This window comes from Serinus canaria, chromosome 2 (assembly GCF_022539315.1).
Source record: "Serinus canaria isolate serCan28SL12 chromosome 2, serCan2020, whole genome shotgun sequence".
Classification (NCBI taxonomy): Eukaryota; Metazoa; Chordata; class Aves; order Passeriformes; family Fringillidae; genus Serinus; species Serinus canaria.
The window spans coordinates 46,737,933-46,763,589 of record NC_066315.1 but is presented as its reverse complement, the minus strand read 5'-3'; the positions used below and the strand labels follow the sequence as shown (position 1 = coordinate 46,763,589).

Below are 25,657 nucleotides of genomic sequence, written 5' to 3'. Positions count from 1 at the left end.
CCAGATGTATCTGTGAATTATTTTTCACAGGTGCATGCAGGGAACGAACTGCTCAGTGAAGTCATAGCCACAGAGCTAGAGAAAGTCTTTACAGCAGTTCAAAAGTACATCTATCTAAGCAGGGCCATGGATGGAAAATAGTGGTATCCTTTACACCTTACTAGTGACTGGATCATAAGTGATCTGTTGAGAAAATGGGTAAAAAAATATTAATTTGTGTAAAAATCTTGTAGGCTACAGTGCACACTTGCAAAGTTGTTGAAAATTGTTTCTTAAGTGAAAGCCTTCATTGAAAATGAAAAGAAACAACAACAACAACAAAAAAAGAGAGGCAAATTTAATGAAATAGCGTGGCCTACTGTATTGAGAGAATACTGAGGTAAACGAGATCCAAAGCTCAGGTTAGTATGCAATAAATAGCCAAGGAAGGACCTGCCAGAAGAGGTTTCCTTGTTTTACAGACAAGAGACATGGCTTTGCAAGGGCAGAAAGAGCCTGACCAGATAAGCTGGGAGAAAAACTTAGTTACCTCTGTGCAGATGAACTGACTATCATGGTGCTGGATATGAAGGGAATTTTTCCAGAGGACATCTTATTATAACAGCACATGGCATGGAGTCAGAAATGCTGAGCATAAGCTGCAGTGCCCTTTTGTTTATTGATAAGTGTAAGAATAGAGCCTGAGACAGGCAGCCGAGCCCAGGCACAAATGTTGCCATGAAAGATAAGGCAGACAAATGTGAAGCCTACAATAAATACAAGAAACAGAATGTGAAAAGTATTAAACTTACATTAAAACTCTGGATTTGAGAGCCCTGGTTTGGGTGAGGTCTGATTTTGACTTAAATTAGAAAGCTTAGCCCTAATTACTATTACAATATTATTTAAAAATTCAAAACCTGCTGCACAACACATCAAGTCATGAGATAACAAAAGTGTAACAGGCAAGTGGGCTGGTAAGAGAGTGTTTGAGAATTGCCTAAGTCATACAAATGGTGCAGAAATATCAAGGGGTTTATTCAGTTCTGCCATTAAAATACTCGGGCACATGAAGACATCGTTCTCTAAGTGCCCACTGGTTCTACAGATTTCTTCTTAGCACAAGCAAAATCACTTAAAGAAATCTGAAACAAAGCAAAGGAAATAGCAAAGTGAGATATGACAACAGGAAGAATTTCTTATTTGATGTCCATTGCAACATTAATTGCAAAAAGGTGAATCTTGAATAGCACAGCATGACTCTTGCTCAGTCTGATTGGAAACTATAAGAGCACTGCTGGACAAAAATACTTATTTTCCAGGGAAAAGACTGTGAAGGCCAAAACACACTTGCACACCTCTTGAAAATTGACTAGTTCTCTAGAAGCTGTGAAAATACTTTCCCTGCACTGCTCCCTCAGCAGGCATGCACTCAGCACGTGTGTGTGTGTAATCTGCTGTGTGGCGTGGTGATCCTTATGGCCTCCCGTAAAGCATCCCATGATGTTGGGGCCAAGACAGCACTCATTTATCCTGAGTTCTAGCTTTTCCAAATGACCTAAGTAGTGTGAAAGCGCACAGAGCTTTGTATTTCATTTCCAAGTATTTAAGCTTGCTTTTTCCTAAACAGCCTTTGGGGAGGGAAACAAATCAGATCAATTGATCTTTAGAGACCTAAAGAAATTAAATTAGTCTGGAGTCAGTTACTGCACTAAACCATCCAGTAATTGGATTGCTTCTTGTAACTGATTGAAAACAGCCTCTATCTGTAACAATATAGGGAGCTTTTCTTTTTAGTAGATCTGAGAGAAAAACACATCTTTTTATGACATGATGACAGAAATTGCGCTTTTTTAACCTAATTGAATATGATTTTATAAATATGTGACTTTAACGATTTCAGGCTTCCCCATCTAGATTTACGATCCTTATGTAAGAAACTCAAGCTGCAAATGCCTTTAGGATTAAATCTGTTGGCATTGTATGTGTTGGAGTTGAAATAATATATATAAAAGTAGTGAAATTTGCACAGAAGTAGAGGAGGTAGGCAACAGCAATGCTTTTGAAATGCCCTGTGTTTTCTTTTGTTCCTGTCTAAATACCATAGAATGGTTTCCTTGTACTCATAGCTATATGCAAGTCTTTTAACTATCAAAAAACCCTTTGGTGAGTTTGGTATATACTGAACTTTTTGTAGGATGCAAGGCTCCCATCACAATCAACCCTTTCCCTACATTACTTGTGGTAATCTATTAATAGCAATGTGGCAGACTTTATCTGGGGCTACTGGGATTTAGATAAGTTTCTGACTCACATTTTGATCTCTTTATGTGGTATTTACATCTCCTCTACTATAAAACGGCTCCCACTGTGGTTGTGGATGAAAAAAAATTGAACATTTAGCAGCAGTTACCAGAACATGGAGCTTAGCATACTGTGGTGTTGACTGTGGGATGCCAAATCGAGTAACAAGGCATTTCTGCTAAAGAAAAAACTGTCACAGGCATAAAGGATGCAGAGGCAGAACCCAACAAATTATTTTTTTTTCATCTTGAGTTTCAATTTATCTTTTGAGTTGTTGTGAAGAATTAGCCTGTTAAAAATAAATAAAACCATCATAATTACATACCATTCAAAATATCCAGTGAAAAAGGTGATAATATCAAGAGCAGGAGCCAAGTATGTTATAGGCAAGTTCAGGGAGTGGATTTTTAATATTTAAGGTGAGAGTGAAATGAGTATACCCATCTGCACAAGTCCAATAATGATGCTTCTGGGATACTTCAAGAGGAAATATGGAAAAGTATGGTTGCACACCCAAGTAATTTTAGGCAGAGAAGGGAAGGATGGGGGGATGGGGAAGTTAGAGAGCAGCATCCCAACTGGATTTGCATGGTAATAAAATTCCAGATTTTCCCCTGAGGAGCTTCATCTCTGAGATGTGGAAATACATCACTCTGGCTTACAAGGCTGTAAGCAAAGTTCATGCTAATGCTGGATAGGGGCACTTCCCTGCTGAAGGATCAGTCAAAGCCACATGCTCAGTGATGAGCTGAGCACAGCCATCCTCTCTCCCAGCCCTTCCCTGCTCACCCCACTGAGCTGCCTTCTTCCCCATTCCTATTGCCTGCTGCTGGTCTAGAAGAACTTCCCAGGCTCTTGAAAGCCCCCTACCAACAGCCAGAAATATATACAGGCTCTATGATCTTCCCCCACATCCATGGTCAAGTAGGGCTTTGTCATAGCTCTCCAGTAAGTCAAACTGCCAGCTGATACTTTATTCTCAGCCAGCTGTCAGTCTGTGATTGTCAGCAACCAGCCATGAGAGATCATCTCTGATGTTTAGGTTCAGACAAGAAAAGAAGTCCTGGATTTAGGATGACATACCAAGGACTCTGGCATCTAAATGCCTGGTATCTAGTGCCAGTATTCCAGATGTTACTGGAATATCCAGTTATCCAGCCTTCAGCTGCTGCTCCAGATGGGTGGGTGGATTGTCTGTATTTTCTGCATCATCCCTTCCAGAACACTGCAGGTTGCTTGGATGCCTTAGCAAATCTTGAAAACACTACCTGTCTATGTTTAAATACCTGAATTATTCCCTTCAAACCTGCTACATCTGACTCTGCTTGTTGTTAGCCAGTCAACTGTTCCTTTTCACCCAGCAGAAAGCCCCCCTGTGCCACTTAAATTCTCTTTAGTTCCCAAGTTTTTAAGCACTCATACTCTGGCTCATTTTCCATTTAGGTTTTCTGTTACCTGTCTTCTTACTTGTGCATAATGGCATAAAAATATTATTCTAGTTGTTTCCTCTCACCTCATGCAGATGTAGTGTGGGCATAACAGGTGGGGTTGATGTCAAATCAGATCTGTAGTTTCCACCCCAGAGAAAGTTTTCCAGGGACTTTCCCCTACAATTCCACAGGACATCTCTGTACTCACCTGTCATCATTTGGTTACAGTCAGAAAGAAATGGTTTCTCCACTGGGTGAAGTGGAGGTCCATGGGGCTGGCTATGTAAGATAGTTTTCTCATTTTTATTTGCAATTGAGAGAAGTGGTGTGAGTATATTGATAACTTCATGCCCCTTCTTCATTACTTTTCCCATGCCATGGCTTCAGCTAGGCTTTGTCACATCCATGCATATTTCAGCTCATCTACAAGTGCTGGATTTTTACTGAGTGGGTGACAGTAAGCATCATTGTGGAGGTACACTTGTTGTTCTACAGTCATCAAACCCAAGATTCTTCCTAATTTAAGACTCCTTTCCCTTATTTCTTGTACAAATTCTTGCAGTAATGCATCCATCCAACGCTTGCCCAGCAATTTTGACTCCATGTTAAAGTGTTTTGCAGCCCTGGATGAGTTTTTGGGCCAGATCACATGAGCTACTGCAGCCTGTAGGCCTTGTTTTGTCCCTGGTTGGTTCAGTTCTAGCCTAAGCAGTTATAACTGCTTTGGAACAGAATTACTTTGTTTGGCTCAAGGTTTTGGTGCATACCATGGACCATCTACAACCTGAACTATGTTCCTGTGGTCAGCCTCTATCTACCAGTAGGAGCAAGTATATGTAGAAAATTAATGTCTGCACGTTTGTGCATATGTAAAGTAGCAAATAAAAGCCACAGGAACATAAAGGCTGAGTGATAGCTGAACAGTGGTTCTGACAGCATAAGTTGTTCACTTGTAGCTGCTGTTACAGAAATCTATTTGTTCTCCCTGCTATTTTGTTTTGGTTTTTTGGGAGGTGAGTGGTTTTTGTTGGTTTTTTGGGGGGAGTTTTATTTGTTGGTTGGGTTATTTTGTTGGGTTCGTTTTTTTTTTTAAGAGACTTGTTTTTAGCACTTGTGTCTTGGACAAATTAGTCATCTTTCCCCTTAAAAAAAGTCCTACTACAGTGCGACTTCCGACAAGTTTATTTTTGTGCCTTCTCAGCCCATTTATTCCATCTGTCTTCACCTCACCTCACTTCTGACATCTTCTGTTATCTGGGCTTTCTTCCAAACATACTAACTGGCAGCTACAAAAAAAGGAAACCTTTGAAATGCAGAACTAAAGAAGTCATTCAGGCTGCAAACTGATAATCCATACACTTTACATCCTGTTCTGTATTTTTCTTTTTGTTGGAATGGTCAAGCAAAACACGATTGTCAGTTTTACTATTTTATTATTTTCCTTCTTTTTTTTTAATTTTTTTTAATTGACATTGCCTTTCCTCGCAAAGAACAAGGAAAAAAAAGTAGAAAAAAGTCAAACCAAATGACACCAGGAACAGGGAGCAAATTCTGGGAATATCCTTACCTTTCTGCATACCTGGCCCTTGGATAGCAAGGGGTAAAAAAAAAAAAAATAGTTACTAATAAGAGGCTTCTCAGTTCTGCTCTGAATTTTTTACCTCTTGTAGCCATTTCTGAAACAGTAGTTTGTGCAGAAGACAAAAATTCAGAGTGCCTGGCTCAGCCACTTGTTCTTTCTCACCACAGTTTGACTTTAGCATGTTGCCTTCAAAAAGCTTGATCCTGGCTCCCACTGGAAGGGATTGCTGACCCTTACATAAAACTTCAACCTCTTTGTAGCCATGGTGTAGATCTGAGATAGATACTGGATGCCCTGGTTCTAGCAAGCTACTTCTGAATCAGCTTTCTTGACACCTTCACCAATGCTAAATGTATTGTCTTAAGCATATTTGTCTCAAAGGGAGAAGGTAGGCTTCCATCTCCCTTCTGCCAAATTCAGAATCAGGGTTGTGGTGATCACCAGGCTGCTGTGCATGCACAGCTGAAGTAGAGTAATAGCAAAAGGAGCTGAAAAAATGACATCAGAGATGCCTGCCCCCACCTACAAAGAAGCCCTGTTCTTTTATCTTGATTAAAGATCCTGCTCAGAGTGATCTGGGACTTTATCAACTCCTGAGAGAACTTCTATAATCTGGGATGACAGCAAAAGAAAGTGAGCACCCTCACACAGAGCCTCAGCTACTTACCAAGCCAACTCTGTTCTCTGCCCTCTCCTAGCTCAAATCCATGGCAAATCTTGGGTTTGGTCTGTAAAGTGTTAGTGAATCATTTGTGAGTAGCTGAGGAAATCAGGATTTCCTCATCTTCTTTTGGCCCTCCGAAGCTACTCTGTACATACAGGGCACTGTACATACACCATCCAGGGCACTGTTAGCTAAACAAGGCCAAAGACTCAGCTTGGAACTCCATGACATAAAGCATCTCTAGCCAGAAATTTCATTTTAGAATTGGTTGCCAGCAGAGGCAAGAGGGAAAAGTTTAATCAAGAGGTTAGAACCTGTAGAATAGCAAGATGTTCCCTGTGCACCCTAAACCCTTTCTAACTGATGAATTCTCTCAGCCTTTCACATGCTTTGATTTCATGTTCAAATTTTGGTGCTTTATTTCTTGGAAAAAGGAGACAAGTGCTTCATTCATAATAAGGTTTATTGACAGGGCTGTGCTTCTGTTGGAATGCAGATTATTGGTACCAGCCTGAGCTCCTTTTCCTATTATCTCTCTTCACATTTGTCCTTCCTCGCATCTTCTCTGTGGGTGTGCTTGCCAATATGAGCTTAGTTTTCTCCTTTCCATCTGGCACATGGATCCTTCTCCTCAAGCAGCTTCAGTCCCTAACTTGCTCTTCTCCAGCCTGTCATCTCCTACTACTATGCAGTTGTACATATTGCACAACTTAATCACGGTAATATATTGTGTGTATGTGGATGCTTTCCCCTCCTCCGGGTATTTCCAAGATATCTGTGAGTTGAAGAACAGCATGGAATACCAAACTTGTTGGTAGACCACACAAAAACATTTGACAGAAAGAAGGCATCCTTCCTATATTCAATTGGCAGCTTGTGATCTCTCTCAGAACAAGGTTTAATGCTTATTTCTTGCTAATAGAAGAAACTGTGGAGTTCTTAGACACATTAAAATTGTTAGGTCACGGTATTAGATAAGAAGTCTCTGATCTCAAAGGACAGAAGTTCAGTATTGAGTTACTGGAAGTCACTTTGTTCTTCAGACAACATGTTTACTATGGAACAGTGCTGAAAAATTAGAAAAGACAGCTTTAAAAAAACCTCCACCACATTCTTCACTTGCTATTTTTTGAAACTAAGCATAGAATCATAAAGTGGCAAATATTAATTTATGATTCAGTAATTTATAAAACTATTTCCATAAATCCTTGGAACCACATTGAAATAACTGATGTTGCATACAGAACTCTAAAGGCCAGAGGTAATAATGTATTTCCCTTTTAGTAGTGTTAGTGTAATATTTTGGGACTTAAAAAAATGTATTTTATTAATCCACTCTCAAGAGCACCATATTTGGGATAACATAAAGGGTTCATACTTCCAAAAGGGGAAATTTCAGAAAGATTTTGAGATTTAAGTCCCTTTTGTACCCAGTGGAAATAAGGATATAAGAGGGAATCTGTGTTCCAGATTGCCAGCTTTGCTCCTGCATTTTGAACTAGATTTCACAGGCACTTAAGTCTTGTTGTTAAAGTTTTGCTTCCTCCTACATATCTGTGTTGGGGTAAGTCCTAAGGCACCTCTGTCTTTAAAGGGTGGAGTTGCTTAGTCTCCTCTTTCCAACCTATTTGGGAAAATCCAAATGTTTTTGTAGGTTAAATGAATTGCAACTACTACCTTCTCTATCCAGACTCCAAGTGGTGTTCTCTGAGGATGGAATATTGCAGCATGGTGCAGAGGGCACCACACCCTTTCCCTTTGAAACACAAGGGGAAGGAAAGACTTCTGCTCTTGTTTTCCTAAGTAGAAGAAACAGTGCTTGGAGGATAACTCAGAGATATGCCTTTTGAGTGGAGAAAATACACCACTTCTTTTTTTTCTCCTGTTTCCTTTTGCACACATAGGTGTGCTCAGCCTTTTGCATTTTGTAGGTTCTGTTTGGAGGTTTATAGGCAGTATGTGTTATATGTGGAAAGAAGAGGAGCCACCTGGAGACTGTGGGGACAGGTGCCTAAATTCTGATGTGAATCTCAATGCTTTGCACTCAGGATGAATGTCACAGCCTCAACCTCTAAAATGAAAATTCAATAGGTGTTTTGTGATTATAGTATAAACAACCAACGTGGTTAGTCAAGATAAGCTCATATAGTTTTGAATATTAAATCTCAGCTGCACAAAAGGAACTGTTTCTGTAAGATTAGTTGTTTTCCCTGATCCAAGTTTCTACACTCCCTCTGCCATAAAAACCTTTGCCTCTTGTGCCAATGATTGAGATTAATCTTCCAAAACCTTTTGCATACTATCTGCAACACTACATCATAAAATAAATAAATAAACCTACCACATAGTTCCCTGGTTTCAAACTTTGCAGATTCAGGGTTCACTAAGAAGTCATCTCTCTCTTTCCTTTAAAAGAAGACAACCATATAGAATAATAGAGTTCTCTGTCTAGCATACAAACCCATCTGGAAAGAATTTAGTCTGCAATAATTGTGGGCATTTGATTTAGCTTTAAATCCCTGTAGGTAATTCAAATGTAAATTTATTGGGGTGAGTTTATCCCCAAGCCGCCATTGGATCCAATGTTTTAGAGGTGAAATTGGCCCACTGTGCTAAAACTACAGCCTGCATTGTTTCTGTTGCATCAGGATATTATTATGTGCTGTAATATCTGCTGTTATAAGCAGACCCTTACTAGAAATAAAGTCAATAGAGACAATACAGACAATCACCTGTATTACATTTATTTTTTCAGACCTTGATAGACTAGTAATTCTTGGAATTTGAATATGCTTATATACCAGTATCTAAATCACTCAGACAACACTGGTCTAATCTGTTATCCTGTTATGCTGTACTCAAATGAAATAGCCCTTTTGGTAAAGTAAAATTCTATGCATTTCACATTCTGCTTCAGAAGAAAGTCTAATGTTTCAAAAGGCATTCAGTACATAATGTAAACAATACCATCTGTCTTTTTCTTTGGAAAATCTTCTTCAAGATAGCCCTGATATGCCTACTGTTTTCAATCACTTAAAAGGCAGTAATCCAATTATATCATCCTCTATGTAGGAACTGCCATTGCTTTCAGTCCACTTCCAGTCCTGACACAAGTAAATCACTTTGATAAGATCCTCTTTTTATTTATTTTTTTCTGAGGAGACTAGCATAAGTAATGACGCCAGCGATAGACCAAGGACAAAATGACCATAATGGACTTTCTGTAGGAAAGGAAAACATGTGCCACTGTGATTTATCATGTTACTTGAAAAATATTTTTCCTTGGAATTTCTGGAACAGGAGCACTCTCTAAGCAAAGGGCATTAGCAAGTATGAATGGACAAATGGTAAATTCAGACAAAACCTTCCTCAAGTAGCAGATTTAAACAACTATTGCTACTTAGATTTCTTAAACAGGAGCAGAAGGTCAAAGCCATTTTGGAAATGTGCCTAGGTAATTTTCATCTTTGGTATAATGCCACCTACTTACATGGAAATTTGCTTGGAATGTGTAAGGTTGGATCTTCCTTACAAACTACTAAGGCTTATCATGCAGATATGCCTTCCTTCTATTTAAAAATGGTTTGGGTGACTCCAGTGATTTGTGCTACCAGCGAGGCAGGGGCCTGGCAGACACATCTAACCTCCCAGAATAGATGTGGCACGAGATCAGTAGTATCTGCAGACTTCCTGCTACAAACTGCCCTCCACTGTGATGCTGAGAGAGCACAGTCAGAGCTGAGTTGTCTCTGGACACACCTATCTTTGCCCCTGCTTTCAGAAAAAGGGGAGAGCAGCAAATGAGGTGGTCATGTGCGACACAAAAGCTTGTTTGAAAGGAGCTGGACCACAGGTGTCTCTTTGAACCCAGACTCATCACTCAGCACAAATAACTGCAGAGTTTGCATTTTCAAATTTATGAAGAGTGCTGGTCTGATATTCACTGTCTGAGACCACATCCAGGAAGCACAGTAGGAAGTTCACTCTGCTGAAGAAGCTGGTAAGCAGTGATCCACAGCACTAAAAAATGCAGGCCAAATCTAGCTTTTCCAATGTCATGCTATGAGGTACGTCTTTTGTAAAGTAACTTTGGAGAGCCTGTGTAAGAAAGCTGTGATCTGGACAGGAAAAAGCATTGTGATTACCTAAACAAAATAGGATGATGTTTAGGATGTTATTGACATATTAGGTTGTTTCCTTTTACAGAGAAAGTGTGGAGAGTCTTATCCAAAAGCATTCCTATGCTCGATCCCCCATTCGGACCTATGGAGGAGAAGATGATCTCGGAGATGACAGCCAGGCAACACAAAGCAGAGGTAGGAAAACGTGCTCATGATGTAAACTGTGGTGTCTCAGTTACACTTGAGAAAAGCAGGACCACGGGCAGTACCCAAACTGGTACTCTAAAGCACTTCTCTGGTGTGTCTCTCTACCATGAAATCATATAATGAAGAAGAATAGTTGTTACCTTTTGTCTCTTTGGGACATCTGATGTGCCCACAGCACTGGTGTTGGCAGTTCAATTCAGGAGGCCATTCTCCTTCTTTAATAAGGAGAAAATTAGTTCTGCTTCCTCTTCAAGATATCTGCAAACCAGAAAACTTCATTACTGTGGTGCTGAGAACAAGCTAACACTCCCCATCTCTCGGCAGGCCTTACTAGCTGGGTTCTACACCACTTGCAAAGCACCATGCAGATGTGCCACTTGCTGCCCCTCCAGCCTTCTGTGAACAGAGGACTTAGTTCTAACCATCCTCAACCAGCCTGTGGTTAACCCACTTTTCTTCCTCAGGAAAAAAAATTGGTAGCCCCCTAAAAAAATTGTTATTTAATTGTTATCTGTTAGTCTCTTAAAGGTGCTGTTCCTGCTGAAGCAATTAGCCCCAAATGCTTTATCAAACAATTTGTCTGCATTAGCAGTAGAAAAAGTAGTAAGAAGACAGACTTGATCTTTGCGGGGCTACTTATTGGAGAAATTGCATTTGTCACAATTAACCACTGGAAATAGATCTCAAACCCTTCCTGTAGGATTGCTGACTAGCCTAAACTTGTCTTGCATTATAGTTTGCACGTTGACTTTGTGACCTGCCTGATATGCCACAGCCACTTGAGGTAAAGCAGTTCTATCTGTCTTCCGACTGGCAGTGCCCTTGTCTTGTCCTCTAACTTCATACAGTGCTGCTAAGATAACAGCATTCTTTCTGGTCATGAGCTCTTTGGACTTGTGCAGGGAAAACACACTTATTTTTAACCATGAGTTGCTCTTCAGCAAAATGTGATTAGGTGGGCCAGTTTTTACACATCTCTTCTAAGAGCAGGTCCTTAGATTATGGAGTTTCTTAAGCAGCTTCACCTGCTATGATGCCATCCTTTCACATAGTTCTGGGGAATTACCTTGCTTCATGTCAACTTAGATCCTAGGCCAGCTATTGTTGAAGAAAGGATTAAATTTTCCATTGCTGGAAGTGCTCAGAGCAAAGCACCTTCTCTTCAAGAATTACATTTCTCCCTAGTATGATGTCCTCCCTTGAGAGTAACAAAATGAACCAGGTGAACCTCAGTATGAGAGCTGGCCATTAAATCTTTTCAGAAGAGAGTCCTTAGAAAGGTGTCATGGGGGATATACTACTTTATTACAATTAATTTTATGTGTAATAAAAGGGTACAGTTCTGCATTTGCTCGCAATATGGCAAATGAGTAAGTGAGGAGAATTGTGAATCATGGCAAAGAACTTTTTTCTAATCTGGGAGCCATATGCTACATGGGACGTGAGTGTTCTGGGCAACCAGAGACATGCACAGAAGGTAAATCATACTGCTCTTACACATGAGTAACTGGTATTGCCTTTACTGCCTCTTGAGGTCTAGTGTCCTTAAATAAGGAAAACTGCTCCAAGATACAAGGAGAGAAACAATGTTCTCATTGAAATTCCACAGATATTGTCATTTCTGCTAATGAATTTTAAAATTACTTTGCATGGAAAACTGATGGATGTTCCCCCACAAAAATAAGAGTTGAGAGCCAAAGACATATGCATTGCTGAGTGGTGTGTGTTATAAGCCCTTTGAGACCTTGATTGCCTCAGAAGTACTAACTCCCTTGGTGGTGGCAATAGTGGTATGTGGAATACCAAGCTGCAATTAGAGACCAAATCAGCTGGAGCAGGAAAGGATGCTTGAGGAAGTTCCTTGTGAAAATCATTGGACATTTAGTGTTGGAAGAGACTGTTGAAGGTCATGTAGTTGCAAACCTCCTTCAGCAGAGCAGGGACATCTTCAACTAGATCAGGATGCTTAGAGCCCCATCCAACTTGACCTCGCATATTTCCTGGGATGGGACTGGATGTCCCTCTCTGGGCAACCTGTGTTTCACCAACCGGTGTTTCACCACCATCACAGTAAAAAATTTCTTTCCTATATCTACTCTAAATCTATCCACTTTTCGTTTAAAGCCCATACTTGTGACAAATCATGGTAAAAAAATTGTTCCCAGCTTTCTCATAGGCTTGCTTTAAGCTCTGACAGGCTGCAATTATGTGTCCCAAAAGTCTGCTCTTCTCAAGCCTCCACAAGCCAAATTCTCTAAGCCTTTCCTTATAGAAGTGTTCCAGCCCTACAATCATTTCACAGTCATTCATAAGAAAGAATCACATACTTTATTCTGCATAAAACAAAGAAATAAATAACAGTGATAGACTTGGTAATTACCTCAGCACCCTCCCAGAGCATCCTCTGCTCAGCAAATTTCAGCCATATAAAGATGGAAGCAGCTAACCTACAGTACAAAGTGTCTAATTCCAAAGAAACTAACAAATAGGAAATACATCAATTCAATGGAAGCTCTTTAATGCATAATTTCTCTGTGCCTATATTCACACGCATCCACAGGATTCATAGTAGCCACCTGGAACAGAGCCAATTGAAAACCTTCTGGGCAAATCCAGATTTGCACCCTGCTTTCCCTGTAGTGCAGTAATGCTCAGATACCCTCTGATTTGACAAGGGTTTTGCTGTGGTCTGTGAGTAATGCGTCATACTTTGAGTTTGGCTCTGGATCCAAATTTCCCAGCAGTTAGGATTTGGTTCAGCGGTACGACCAGGATTTGGTTCAAGTTTATCTCCACTGCTAAACTGGCACAATTTATTTTTCCTGTTACTGGGCTGTTTCACTTGTTCCATTAAGCAGAGGAAAAATAATTCATGGTTTGAGACTATATCCCATAAGAGATTTATGATTTTGTTAAAAAACCCAACAATATACACTTTTTATTTCTGTTGGTTTTTGCTTATAGTTTGGTGTGAGTATGTGGCTATGATTGGTTACTTTACTTAATTCCAGTAAGTTTTCCTTGATGGATAGACGTCTTCATATGTTTTCATTCTACGGTTTGGATGAACCTCTCTTCTTGAATTAGATTTATGAAACTAGCACCTGTGACAAAATTTGTTGTCTCAGAATGTTTTGCAATACTAAATTGAAATTATATTTCATCAAATACTTTTTCCAACAAATTTATTTTCTAAAGTAAGAAAATACATAAGCGACAAGAGTTAAATTATAGTTTAAAGAGGAATACAATGAGTTTATTTATAGCATTTTGTTGTATACCCCATTTCTAGAAATCAGACATATGGTGATGAGCAGATGCATACAGGAACTACAGAGATGAAGGACAACACAGTCATCAGATTATTTGAAAATGACCATGTGTAATAATCCAAAAAAAAATTATTGTTTCCCCAAAATTTTACTGTCAATATAAGTAATTTTAAGGAATCGTTTTTCTTTTTTTTTTAATGATTCTTCAATCTTCAGGAAACAGAAAGTATTTTAAAGAGTTGGAAGATTTGTGGAAATTGGTTTTGAAACTTTTCAAATTAAACAAACCCAAAACAAAATGACAAACAGAATACTTTCATTTGATCAAAAGTATATAATTACCTTCAGAGCAAGTTCTGCACCTCTTACTATGAATTAGCACTGGTGTTGTTTATTAGAGTACTGTACACAGTTGGATAAACAACAAATACTTCGACATCTGTGTTTTTAGGATTTTTTGTTCTATATTATGGAAAGAATCAGGTTGATTGGAAAGATGTAGTGTTGACAGGTTTTATTGGGATTTAAAAAAAAGGAAAACTTGTAGAGCAAATTGTATTTTTCTGCATTTTCCCCACACTGAAATTTTGGGAAAAAACCCCAAAACAACAGTTCTACTAAGGATCTGATGTAAAAATCTACAAGTATGTCTTCAAAACAGGCTCGTAATACAGTGAGCTTCCATGTCAGAGTAGCTATTTCAGTGTTTAGCAGCAGCATTACTAGGTGCTTCAGTGTTTAATATCTAAAATGTTCAATGTGCAAAGCTGATTTTACTGTTGAAACCACTGCAACCAGCTTCTGAAAATGGAAATTTGTTTAAGACGTTGTGATGAAGGACAGCAACCAGCAAATAACATTTTAAAGACGGAAGCATTTGGGAAGTATTTCCAATGAAAACTGGTCATTGAAACCAGGCTTGCTGTGAAGGACTCACTTCCTCCCTTTTCACTGCTTTACCAGCTTCGTGTGCCAATGTTAGGTATTCTTTCTCTTTGCTTGCAGGATCAGCCTTTACAACATCTGATAACCTGTCCCTCAGCTCCTGGGTTTCCTCTTCAACCAGCTTCCCAGGATTTCAGCATCCACAGTCTTTGAGTGCCCTGGGTACCAGCACTGCATCCATAGCTACACCCATTCCTCATCCAATCCAAGGATCTCTGCCTCCGTACAGCCGCCTGGGAATGCCTCTTACACCCTCTGCTATAGCCAGCTCCATGCAAGGTAGCGGCCCCACTTTCCCATCCTTCCACATGCCAAGGTACCACCATTATTTCCAGCAGGGTCCTTATGCAGCTATCCAAGGACTGCGTCACTCTTCCGCAGTGATGACACCGTTTGTATGAGTGACGTGCGGCAAGAGGAACACAAGATTTTAAATGTGCAAGTTTGCTATGACAAAATACAAGGGACCTTCCTGAAAGGCCTGTGGCAGGAGTGCTGAACTCATGAGAAACCAGCTAAGAAAATGCATTGTGGATACAGATTCCTCTTTTGAGGGATCACAAGAAGAGAGCATGCAGCTTGGAGCTGCTCACAGATCTATGTGTAACACAGCCAAAATGGATCCCAAAGTCCCCAGGATCTTTGGTCACGTGCAGCTTGTTCCAAAGGTTCATTATACCTAGTGGAGAGAGATTATCTTTAAGCAGCAGTGTACAAACTAATTGTCTATAGGTCTTTTTTCATATGCTAGATGAATTCAAAAAAAGGCAATACTCTCACTCATCTTCATCTCTTCTTGTGACTGATGAGCATCTAAACATAAAAATGTATTGCTATAACTTTGCGCATGTTTTAGGCTGTCTCAGCATAGAATTGCTGAAAACAGGACAAAGTGGAGAAGACCGCTGTCCTTTTTAAGACTGGCATATATTCACCAAAACCAGTATTTCTTAGTTGCTACTATAATCACAAAGAGAACATTATTAACAAGTCTTTCTTTGTTTGTTTGTTTCTTTCACAAAACACTTATCTGTTCCAAAAAAAGAACTGTGTTACAGGACTGTAGTAGTAACAATGTATTCTGTCCTTTAGTCTAAAAGGAAGTTTTTCTTATATCTGAGGAGGAACAATTTAACTGTTGGTTAAGATATAATGAAGAAAAATTTTGATTTGGAAAAATCTGTTACTTAAACTTAGAAACTCAAGACTTCCAATTTTAAAGCAGTGCTTGTTTGTTGCTGTGTGTGCCACTGAAGACCTGTTTCCAGCTGCACATGTGTACCAAGTTAACCCAATTTCAGGCTAGATCAGTCTCTAGACTCTCTGGATCAAACTATAATTAATGGTATGAGTGGCATTGGAGTATCTTTCCACTTGTTCTGATTTTGTTGGGTTTGCTTATGGCTGTTCTTATAAAAGACATCAGCTTGGCCAGGAAAACCAGTTTTTTCATGTCCCACTATAATGGTGGAGTTTCATTGGAAAAATATCAGTACAGGACTTCACACAAATGTTGTTTAAAATTCATGTCTGACTTTTTTTCAGTTTGTATTTGGGGCTCTCATTTAAAGTACTGTCCCCTTTTCTAGTATGTTGTGTCTGATGCAATGGAGGAGCTTTAGAGGCATAAGAAAATAATGACCTTGTCTGCAGAGAGCTAGCGTGAGTCCTTTGCACTACTGGAAAGAGTACCAGTGTGATGTTGGTTTTCTCTGCGGCAAGGGCTAGGATTCCACTGTAAATAATAAGCTGACACAGAGTTTCTGTATTGAGTTGCATCCCAGCTATAGATGATAATACATCTACAGACAAAAGAGAACTAGCATATATAATCTCATATATTACAGATCTCTGTAGAGCTGGAACACAAAACAGACTTATTGTCCTCTGCTTTTCACCATTCTTGATTGGTGTCATATGGTAAAAAGCGGAGTGAAGTACACTGAATCACCTACTCCCATCTCTGAAAAGTGCAAGGCAAGGCACACGCACCCCACAGAAAAAGACCATCACTATGTATTTTCTAGTAGCTGAATTCGAAATCTTCTCAAATTGGCCATTTCAATCACCTTTTCAACCAAGTTATCTGCAATATGACCCTAATTCCCCATTAATCACTGTTGGACCTGCTGATAAAAACTGACCTGGGCCAATTTGCAACTCCTGTGCTCTGTATGTAAATAAAAATGAAAATTTATTTACAATTCAGACCTGCTACAAGGAGTTCCATAAATTAATATAACAGGCCAAGCTCTGTAGTATTTAAATGGCTCAGAATCAGATACTGAATTTGTCTTGGTGTACCCGAATATTAGATTTTGCTGTAGGTGATCAGATTCACAGGAAAAGTGCATGTTGCAAGATTGTGCCTACTTATAACTGGTTTCGAGATAAACTCCCTATTTTTCAGGAAATTAGGTGATACTGACCCTACAAGAATGTAATTCTTCAAGTAAACATGACTCTACAGAAATAATAATTACAGAAGAGGTTTGGAGGAAAGTTTTCTCTTCAGTTTTTTTGACTTCTGTTAGAGTTCTGTGAAGATCCTAGGATGACATGCACTAAAGCCTGTGGGGGAAATTCTGTTTCTTTTATCTGGTTCCTTCTGCATCTTCATTAACTTATCTGGAGTTAGGGGATACAGTTAGGTTACAAAACTCAAGCCAGTAGTTTTACTGCTGATACTTCTATCAGGAAAGGGTCAAGTGAGAAGGCAACTTTTATATGACTCCAAAAACGAGTTTGAAACAGGTGGGCTGATTTAGGCATGCTGATTTAGATGTGACAGAAAGGCTGCTCATACATCACCTTCCTTCAGGAACCAAATTCACAGAAATAAACTGCACAGTCTTTTCAGCCCTGTGCTAGTCCCTGCCCTGAGAACACCAATATTTGGCATTCAGAAATGCCCCTTACACTGTCTCAGAGAAAATTCTTCAGGCTCTTTCTGGAGAATGAAACTGGATTTTGACAAGTTCATTTACAAAAAACATTTTAAATTAAAGAAAAGGGCTTTCCATTACAAGTGAAGTATGATTCATATATGAAATAACATGGCATTAGGCTGTCTCAGTATAAAAACATGATAAAGCAAAGTTCTCTTCCAAATTCTCTCTGATGAATTTTGTATTACAGATGATGCAGAAGTGTCTTTCAAAATCCCCAGCTTGATTTTTCCAGTCAAACCTAGTCTCTCTCAGTGGGCTCATCCCTCCTTGTGCTTCTCTCTGATGGCTTAATTCCTTTGCAGCAGCAGCCCATTGGGTTGCCCACTAATGCAGAATCACAGGGAGGTTCCAAGCAAGGGAATGAAGGCAGCTTGGGACAGATTTCTCCAGGAATGAGATCAGTAGGTATGTCCATAGTGAGGTATGTCCATTCCTCACTTCCTCTTCTTGAAGTCCTACCTACAAAACCTGTTGCAGAGATTTGAGATTAAAGGGATTAAGTTCACAGAGGCCACAGGATGTTCAGTGAAGAGGTCTTGCCACCTCACAGTGTTTCTGCTCCATGTCCCTCCCACCTTCCTGTAGGCCTGGGGAAGCATGGGAGTGATTCCAGGAATAAAATTTCTACCCAACTGAAGTCAAATGGAAATTTATTGACTGTAACGGGGGCAGGATTTCATTGCACATTGTCATCTGAAAAAAAAGTCTGGCAGTAGGAACAGTGACTTAAATGACAGCAACAGTATAGGAACAGTACAGGAAAGATTAAAACCCAAGTACAAATCAGCTTTAGCCCTGAACTCACAACTGGAAGAAAATGAATGTGAATTTGTAATTAATTGGTTAAAGAGTGAAATCACTTTTGCTAAAAAAAAAAAAAAAAAAAAAAAAATCTCCACCACTTTGACAATAGCCCAGTAATTTATTTAAGGACTTGCTGTACTGCTGTCAAAATTGCATCACTTTCAGGACAGAACATCTGCTGTTGGTAGATGGGCTAGGAATGCCAAATATAATCTAAAATTTATTTTCCAAATACAATTCACGTTTTATATCCCATGAGAAGTGCTCTTCACCTTTATGAGCTTTTTTCTTGGCTCAGAAAAATGGAGCTAGTTTATGTTGTTTGATTTTGTTTGGTTATTTTGGGGGGGAAGGGGAGGTGAGAGTTCTTTGCCTTTTTTTAAGAAGAGTGGAGAGAACATGCCTGAATATGCTTTTCAAAGAGAATGATAAGATTTTACTTGAAACTGTTCCAAGTATTTTTGTGGCTTTCCTGTACTACCATTTTATCCATAGATTGTCAACACTCTCCAGTCTTTAATCCAAAAAAAGCATCCCATATATATTAACAAAACTGATTTGGATGTATTTTTCTGAATATTTTTTCTTCTACTTTTGGAGCCCTAAGAATCTAAACATAAACCCTACCATTTTTAATTTATCTCTTTGGTTTGCAGCACTGATTTGTATGGCCTGAGGCATTGTCAAAGATAGCAAATCAATGCCACTGGGTTTCAGTCGTACTCTTCTGGGTGAAAACTGAATAACAAGCATAGACCAAGTAGATAAAGGTAGAGTTCCTAATGGAAATGCTTCTTCATGAGTCCAGGGATGGTAAGTTGTATGGTAGCTAACATGCTTGGTACCACAAGCTTCAGAATGCAATTGCAGAATTTCTCATAGACAGTTTTACCCACAGAGGCCGGGACACTGCATCAACATCTACACATGTAAGAAGATGTTGCCATTTCCAACATCCAGCAAACACTAACTGGCACTTGAAACGGAACCTTTTTTAACTGAAAAGCTTTTGGGCTGGCAACTTGATTATGTAGAACATCCTCTTTATATGCGTGTACTATACAGAATCAGATATAGCAATCAAAATTTTTGCAAAAACTTGGGATAATTTCCAAAAGTGTAAGTCAATATAAATGGTGGTAATTTACTCCTAGATAAGTGTAAAAGCAACAGTGAGATGAGTGTAACACTTTGGCTTCTTGTCTTCAGGAAGTTGTGGCCACAGTGCATATACTCAACATCTGCAGGGGGATGACACTCACTGCAAAATTAATTTTGATTTTAGTGAGATTTTATTCTCACTATTCTTTACAGAGCATTTCTGCTGCAGATGTGGTTTCTTTACTAACCACCTACTTACTGGCCAGAGGATTTATGTATTACTCTGTAATCAAATGTCCTTGCATATAATCTCTAGATTATCAGATGACAACTTCTTTTTCTTTATTTTATCTTTTTAAGAGAAAACTAAGCAGTGAATTAAATAAGCTCGGAAGTAACTTTTTATGATAGTTTAAGGACAAAAAATACAGTTTGCTGTATTTTACCTTTAGCACATTTAAACAATCTATTTCTTTTTAATTGTACCTTCAGAAACATGAGGAAAGATTTGGTTTAAAAATAAGGAAGGTTGAAAAACTGGATGTAGCCTCTTTAACAGAATGTACCACAGTTCTTCTGTTTGCTGTGCTGACTTTGTTGTTTATATTGCATTGCGTGAGCACATTCACCATGTACCGAAGTGTGTGTTTGTGTGTATGGGGTGGGGGTAGAGGGAAATCTTTTTATGGAAAAAAAAGTTGTGAACATAAACTATGAAGCAACATCTAATGAAAAGTTTCTTTTTAAGTGCAATATATTTATTTCTGCTAGAAATATAATATCAACATTATGTAATATTTGAAGCATTAAATGTTATTTGTAAACAGCTTAAAATTATATATATATCACAAAAACTGTACAGAAGTGCAAATGTGTGGATTTTCAGTTTCTTTCATTAAAATATTGGGTGTTTTGATATATCATTCTTATTTAGCTGAATCTTTCTGCTTCTGTTTTTTTTTTCCTCTAACCAAGTCGCTGAGGGCAGCAAAACCAGCCACAGAGGTTTCTGATAGTACACAAAATTTGTTAGGGCGGCTCATCTAGAAAAGGTGGCCTAAGTCTTGGATTCATATGGAATGACAGTTGTACTGTAGTTAAATACAATCGTAGCTTGCATGGAGTTACACAAATTATTTCTTTTTCAAAATGCTTTGCAATCATATTCATAAAAACTCTTGGGTTTGCCAGCAGAACTCAAATAAATGTCTGAAATATGGGGTTCTCAGGGTCCCCAAGATAGTAAATACAGACCTAGGAAACACAGTACAAGAAGAGAGTGGAATTAGCTCTGTTAAGTCAGGGGATGTGAGGAATGTAAAGAAGTGACTAGTAAATTCCTCTCCATAAATGCTGCAGGCTTTTTATTTAAAAGGATTTTATTTCAATTATAATAGCATACATTAAAGCAAGAGAGAGTTACCTAAGACTCTATCTAAGAAGAAAGGTAGTGACACACAGTACAGGATTACCTAGCGAGTATAAGGAGCAACACATATCATTCAAGGTCTTCGAGAACAGGTTGAACATGCACTACTCAAGAATGATGTGACTAAAGCTAATCTTGCCGTAGGACAATTAAATGATCTCTTGAGGTGCTTCCAAGCTTCCTACAACAGACATCCCTTAAAGCAGCTTCTGACAAAATTCTCATGTTGCTCCAAAAGTTTTTGTTATGCACCCATAGTTTATCTTGTTCCCCAAACTGAGATCAGCTGCTGGGTGTTTTGCAACTAGGTCACAAGATCCCCGGCTTGGAAAGAGGCTCAGTAGGATGGGAGAGCTGTGAGGTTGCAAGGAACAGTAGCAGCAGCATCATCATCTTGGTTTGGGAATGTAAGCAAGGAGATAACAGGCTCAGGTAATTCAAATCTACCTTGAACTGTGATTGCAACCAGGCATGAATGTATTTCATTAACATTTGGAATGTATGAAAATTAGGATAGATCGCTGAGTTGGTAACTCCATATGATACCTTTTGTCTCTGCATTATATTTTTATGGCATCTTGGTAGCAAAACACCTGCATTCTCTCATGGATATTCAATGCTGTGAAAGTCTTTTGCTTAACCTCAGGCTAAGGGGGCTTTCTTGATTACAAGTAACACCAAGCACGTGCACTGGCACTTTCCTGAATCAGAACTATTGGCTCTACACTGGTTCAAGACATGGATATGCCAATGGTCCCATTGAAATCAGCAGCCTTGCTTGTGTAAAGTTAAATCAGTGCTCAAGCATGGCAGTGGCTCTGCAACAGCAAAACTCCTCAGGCTTTGCAGAATCGAGACCTTTGGGAACAAGCTGTCTGTGCAACAAACACTTCAATGGTTGGAGCTTTATTTGTTATTTTCCAAAGAGAAACTGGGGGATTAAACAAAAATTAAGGTTCTAAACTGTCTCCTGGTAGGGTTACTTTGAAGAGACTGATGAGTAGTCATAATGACTGCAGGCTGCCTTGTGTATCACATTTAGAAAACAGATTTATATCCAAATTATCTATCTTGGAGATAAGCAGTGCAGAAAACAAATTATTTGGAAAATGCTATTTTCTAAACTTCCTGTGCAGGAGCACAATGAATCCGTGATTTAATGGTATACTTGAAATACAGAGCAATAAACAATATTTTGAATCACGATCATTTCAAATACACATAAAATATTAAGATTATACACCAACAATTCAACATATAAAAACTAACAATAATCACTAATAATAACTCTAAAAATTGAACTGACAGTGGTCTAATGTTCAAGATCTTTATTAAAGTTAGTCATTGATGTCAGGGTTGGTCAGGGAGGTTCTCAGCACCTTTGCAGGCAGTATAGAAGCTGGTCCTTGCTCTCCAGAGTAATAACCAGAGGAAACAAGAAAAATCTATGGAGTGTCTATCAGAAAGGTTGGACAGAGGTTTTTTGAAGAGCAGGATAATGATTTCTCCCAATGCAGAGAGTATTAGATATATCACCACTGTAGCATTTTTAGCTCTGTTAATATAAAATATAATTTGACAGTCAGACACATCAAAATCCAGTATTTTTAAGGCTTTTTAGGATGGAAAATAGGTCTCTTGCAGGAACTGCATTGACTAACTAATTTGATACATTAAAATCCAGCAACCATTCTCAAGCAACAATTTTTGCCTCTTGCTTGACTTTGATATGTTTTTATTTCCATTGTGAAGCCTACCAGAAATATATGCAGTAATTCTGAGTGGTTTTTGGGTGTTGTGTCCTAGAGAATCTCCTGGGTTTGAGTCATGTTTTCACAAATTCCATGAGCACCTCTTTCAAAGGTTTGTGTTCTATTGTGTCTGGGGAAGGACAGCTGCAGAAATGGTTGTGAACTGAATGCTTGTCCTTCAGATATGCAGGGGGCACTCAGCTAGCTTTTGCCTGTTTAAATTACCAGCAACTGTAGAATAGCTCAAAGAGTAAAATGAATTAAAAAAGGGAAAATGCTTGCAACTGAATCTGTAATTGATGATATTTGGAACAAATAATCCCCCAAAAGGTGTAGGTGATAACAGTTCCTTGAACAGCTGTGGCTCTTCTCTATTTAGACGCTTAATTTTGGTTAGCTGTTCTGAGAGAGTCAGAGAAGAAACAAATTATATATCAAAAAACCTGTGTCAGAAGTCACCAATTAAATTCCATTTAATTCCTTTCACATCATTTAAGATGCCTTAAGACAGAGACACAGGTAAAAAGCACAAAAATTATTCTAGACTTTGTCACTTCAAACTAGAATGATTTCTGTGCTTTTTACCTGTGTCTCTGTCTTAAGGCATCCTAAATGATGTGAAAGGAATCATTTGGAATTGGTGAAGCTCATGCCGTCGTTACTTCTAGTCTGCACTATCTTCCAGTCAGCTTCTGGGGACAATGCATACATAGTTTTAAGTATAAATACTAAATCATTTAGGTATTTGGTGTCATCAGAAACAGCCCTTTCTTTGAGTTCTCAGAGAGGTGGAGTAAATTGTGATGCTTAAACTGGCAGTCTGTGCTTCATAGCGATTGCTGAAGTTGGACTGCTTTCAATCAGGGTTTTTTCTATTGAAAATTCCACTTGATTTTCTGAAACAAGAGCTCTGTGGTCTTCACTGGTCTTCACTCTGGTGTAAAAGTAGAGTGTGGGAGAGCAGTTTCTGTTTCTCTTAAAGACATGGTTGATACATTACCACAAATCAATTATTATTTCTTCCTGTACTCTCTCATGGATTGATCCCAAGGCAGCCAAAGGAGGAATTACTTTTTATCTTGATGCAAATTGTTGGTTGTAAGATTTGCATTGATAATATCTGAGCATGTACCGAGGGCTTTGGAGTGGCAGGCTTCAATTACCTTCCCTCTAAATGTCATAGCTTTCTGACTTGAGACACCAGTCATACAACTCATCTCCAATGGTATTACAAATAAGTTAGTAGTACTCAGGGGATTTATCAGCCTGACTTTATTTAATCTCTCCATTTTCAGTTAACATGGTCACCTCAAACAGTGCATTTCCAAAGGATGATTAGATTGTTTCTGATGGTTAAATACTTTGGCCTTCCTTGCTCCTTCATTTTACAATGTACTAGGAATTTTGTACATTTTTGACTGAACATATAAAAGTCTAACACTTGTGCCCCCATCATTTCCTTTACAAGCCTTTAAATACCTCCGAGTTGCTCTTAAATGAATTAATATGTGTTGTAGAGCCTATCTAGCACTTAAGACAACTTGGCACGGTTTCCAGTAGTTCTGGACAGACAACTACTTGTGTTTTCAGTCACAGAAAATGTTTTCTTTCCTATACAGCTGATGAGGGCAAAGACTATCAAGGAATAATATAGGCTGAGATTTCAAAGCCATTACAAAGGTAGATGCACAGCTCTCACTAATTTTAGCAAGACTGGTGTTTCTGAGTCATGTACAGAAAGTCTTGCTGTACAGTTTGTTATTTTAAAAGGTTTATGTTTTTTTTCAGAGACCAGCCTAAACATTTTAACATTTGTTCCTGAATTATTTTAAAGCCTCTTTTGCTCCATGCCATAATATCATGCCTTTGTTCTTCTGTTCTTTCAACCTTGGCCAAACTGTTAGAGAACACATGGATACTTCCTTTCCATTTGCTAATTCAATAACAGGAGAACTCATGTGAGTTGAAGAGGTTAATTTACTTTTTTCTTTGTGGAGTTTTGGATGTGGGGTTTTTTTTTTGTTTGTTTGTTTGTTTTTTGGGGTTTTTTTGTGGGTCCTGTTCTTCAGAGCTTAGTTTTATTTTGCTTTGCTTATAGAAGAATAACCTATATATTTATCTCAAAGGCAGAGTTGCCATCATGACAATATACCCAAAATTGAATTTTGCTGTCCAAAACTTGACGGATGGGCTTGAGCTGTCTTGACATAAAAGAAATCAGAATGTAAAATGACACGGAGAAGCATCAGATCAGCACACTTTTACAGCTGCCAGGAATTCCCACCCGGCTCCTGAGCAGCTGCTGCCATTCTGCATGCAAAATTTCCCCAAGAGCAAAAGCAAATTCTTTTCCTCCTCGGGGCTTTGGTACAGGCAGCAAAGCAGGCACCAGGTTTGGGACTGGTTTGTCCCCACCTTGCCCACAAACACAGAAACATGCAGAGTATTTGATGCTGAGGAAGTGCATTGTCAGCTTGTGCCTAGAGCAGCTCAAGGCTGTGGATTCCCCAAGTGATCTAAGAGCCCAGAATCCAAGATCTGCAATGTACAAGTCTCTCTTATACACAAAAACGAATGGCTTAGAATATTTTTAACACTTGTATTATTCTGGAAATGTGAATCCGCAGTGCAGCTGCAATGAGATGGACATTTTCACCAGAATGGACACACTGGAAAATCCAGAAAGACGTAAATAGCAACTGTCCGGATGCAACAGCAGAAATAAATTGGAAGCCAATCATAAGATCCAAGTGGGTATTTAGAGTTAGTGTAAATAGAAATCCCAAATTAAGCAAATAACATGTAATTTTGAGATGAATTGCCCTATGTGCCAAGCACAAAACTTTGCACTGACGATGCAGAGCATGATAACACGAGAATAGGGCAGACATTTTAAAACCTAAAATCACATGAGAAATTGCAAACCACAAAAAAGAATACTAAAAGTCACACGTGCAATGTGACCATAAACAAAACTGCAGTATGGTTACAGACAACTCTAGCTTAGAAAGAAGGTTTCCATAAGATGGAACTTGAAGGAAAACCAGATCATACATCCAAATTTCAGTTATACCAGATTCTAACTGAAAAAAAATTTAAAAAGCACCAGTGCAAGCA

The 25,657-nt window shown here is 38.8% G+C and overlaps 1 protein-coding gene across 1 annotated transcript in view; it reads left to right on the top strand.

Moving 5' to 3' along the window:
- The window catches only part of TBX20 (T-box transcription factor 20), a 39,634-nt gene extending 19,381 nt beyond the window's left edge, over positions 1–20,253 (top strand). Inside the window, exons 7-8 of the mRNA XM_009095906.4 lie at positions 10,166–10,275; positions 14,565–20,253. Coding sequence (XP_009094154.1) covers positions 10,166–10,275; positions 14,565–14,905 — 451 coding nt within the window. The 3' untranslated portion in view covers positions 14,906–20,253. The remainder of the gene's footprint in view (positions 1–10,165; positions 10,276–14,564) is intronic.
- The last annotated feature ends 5,404 nt before the right edge of the window (positions 20,254–25,657 follow it).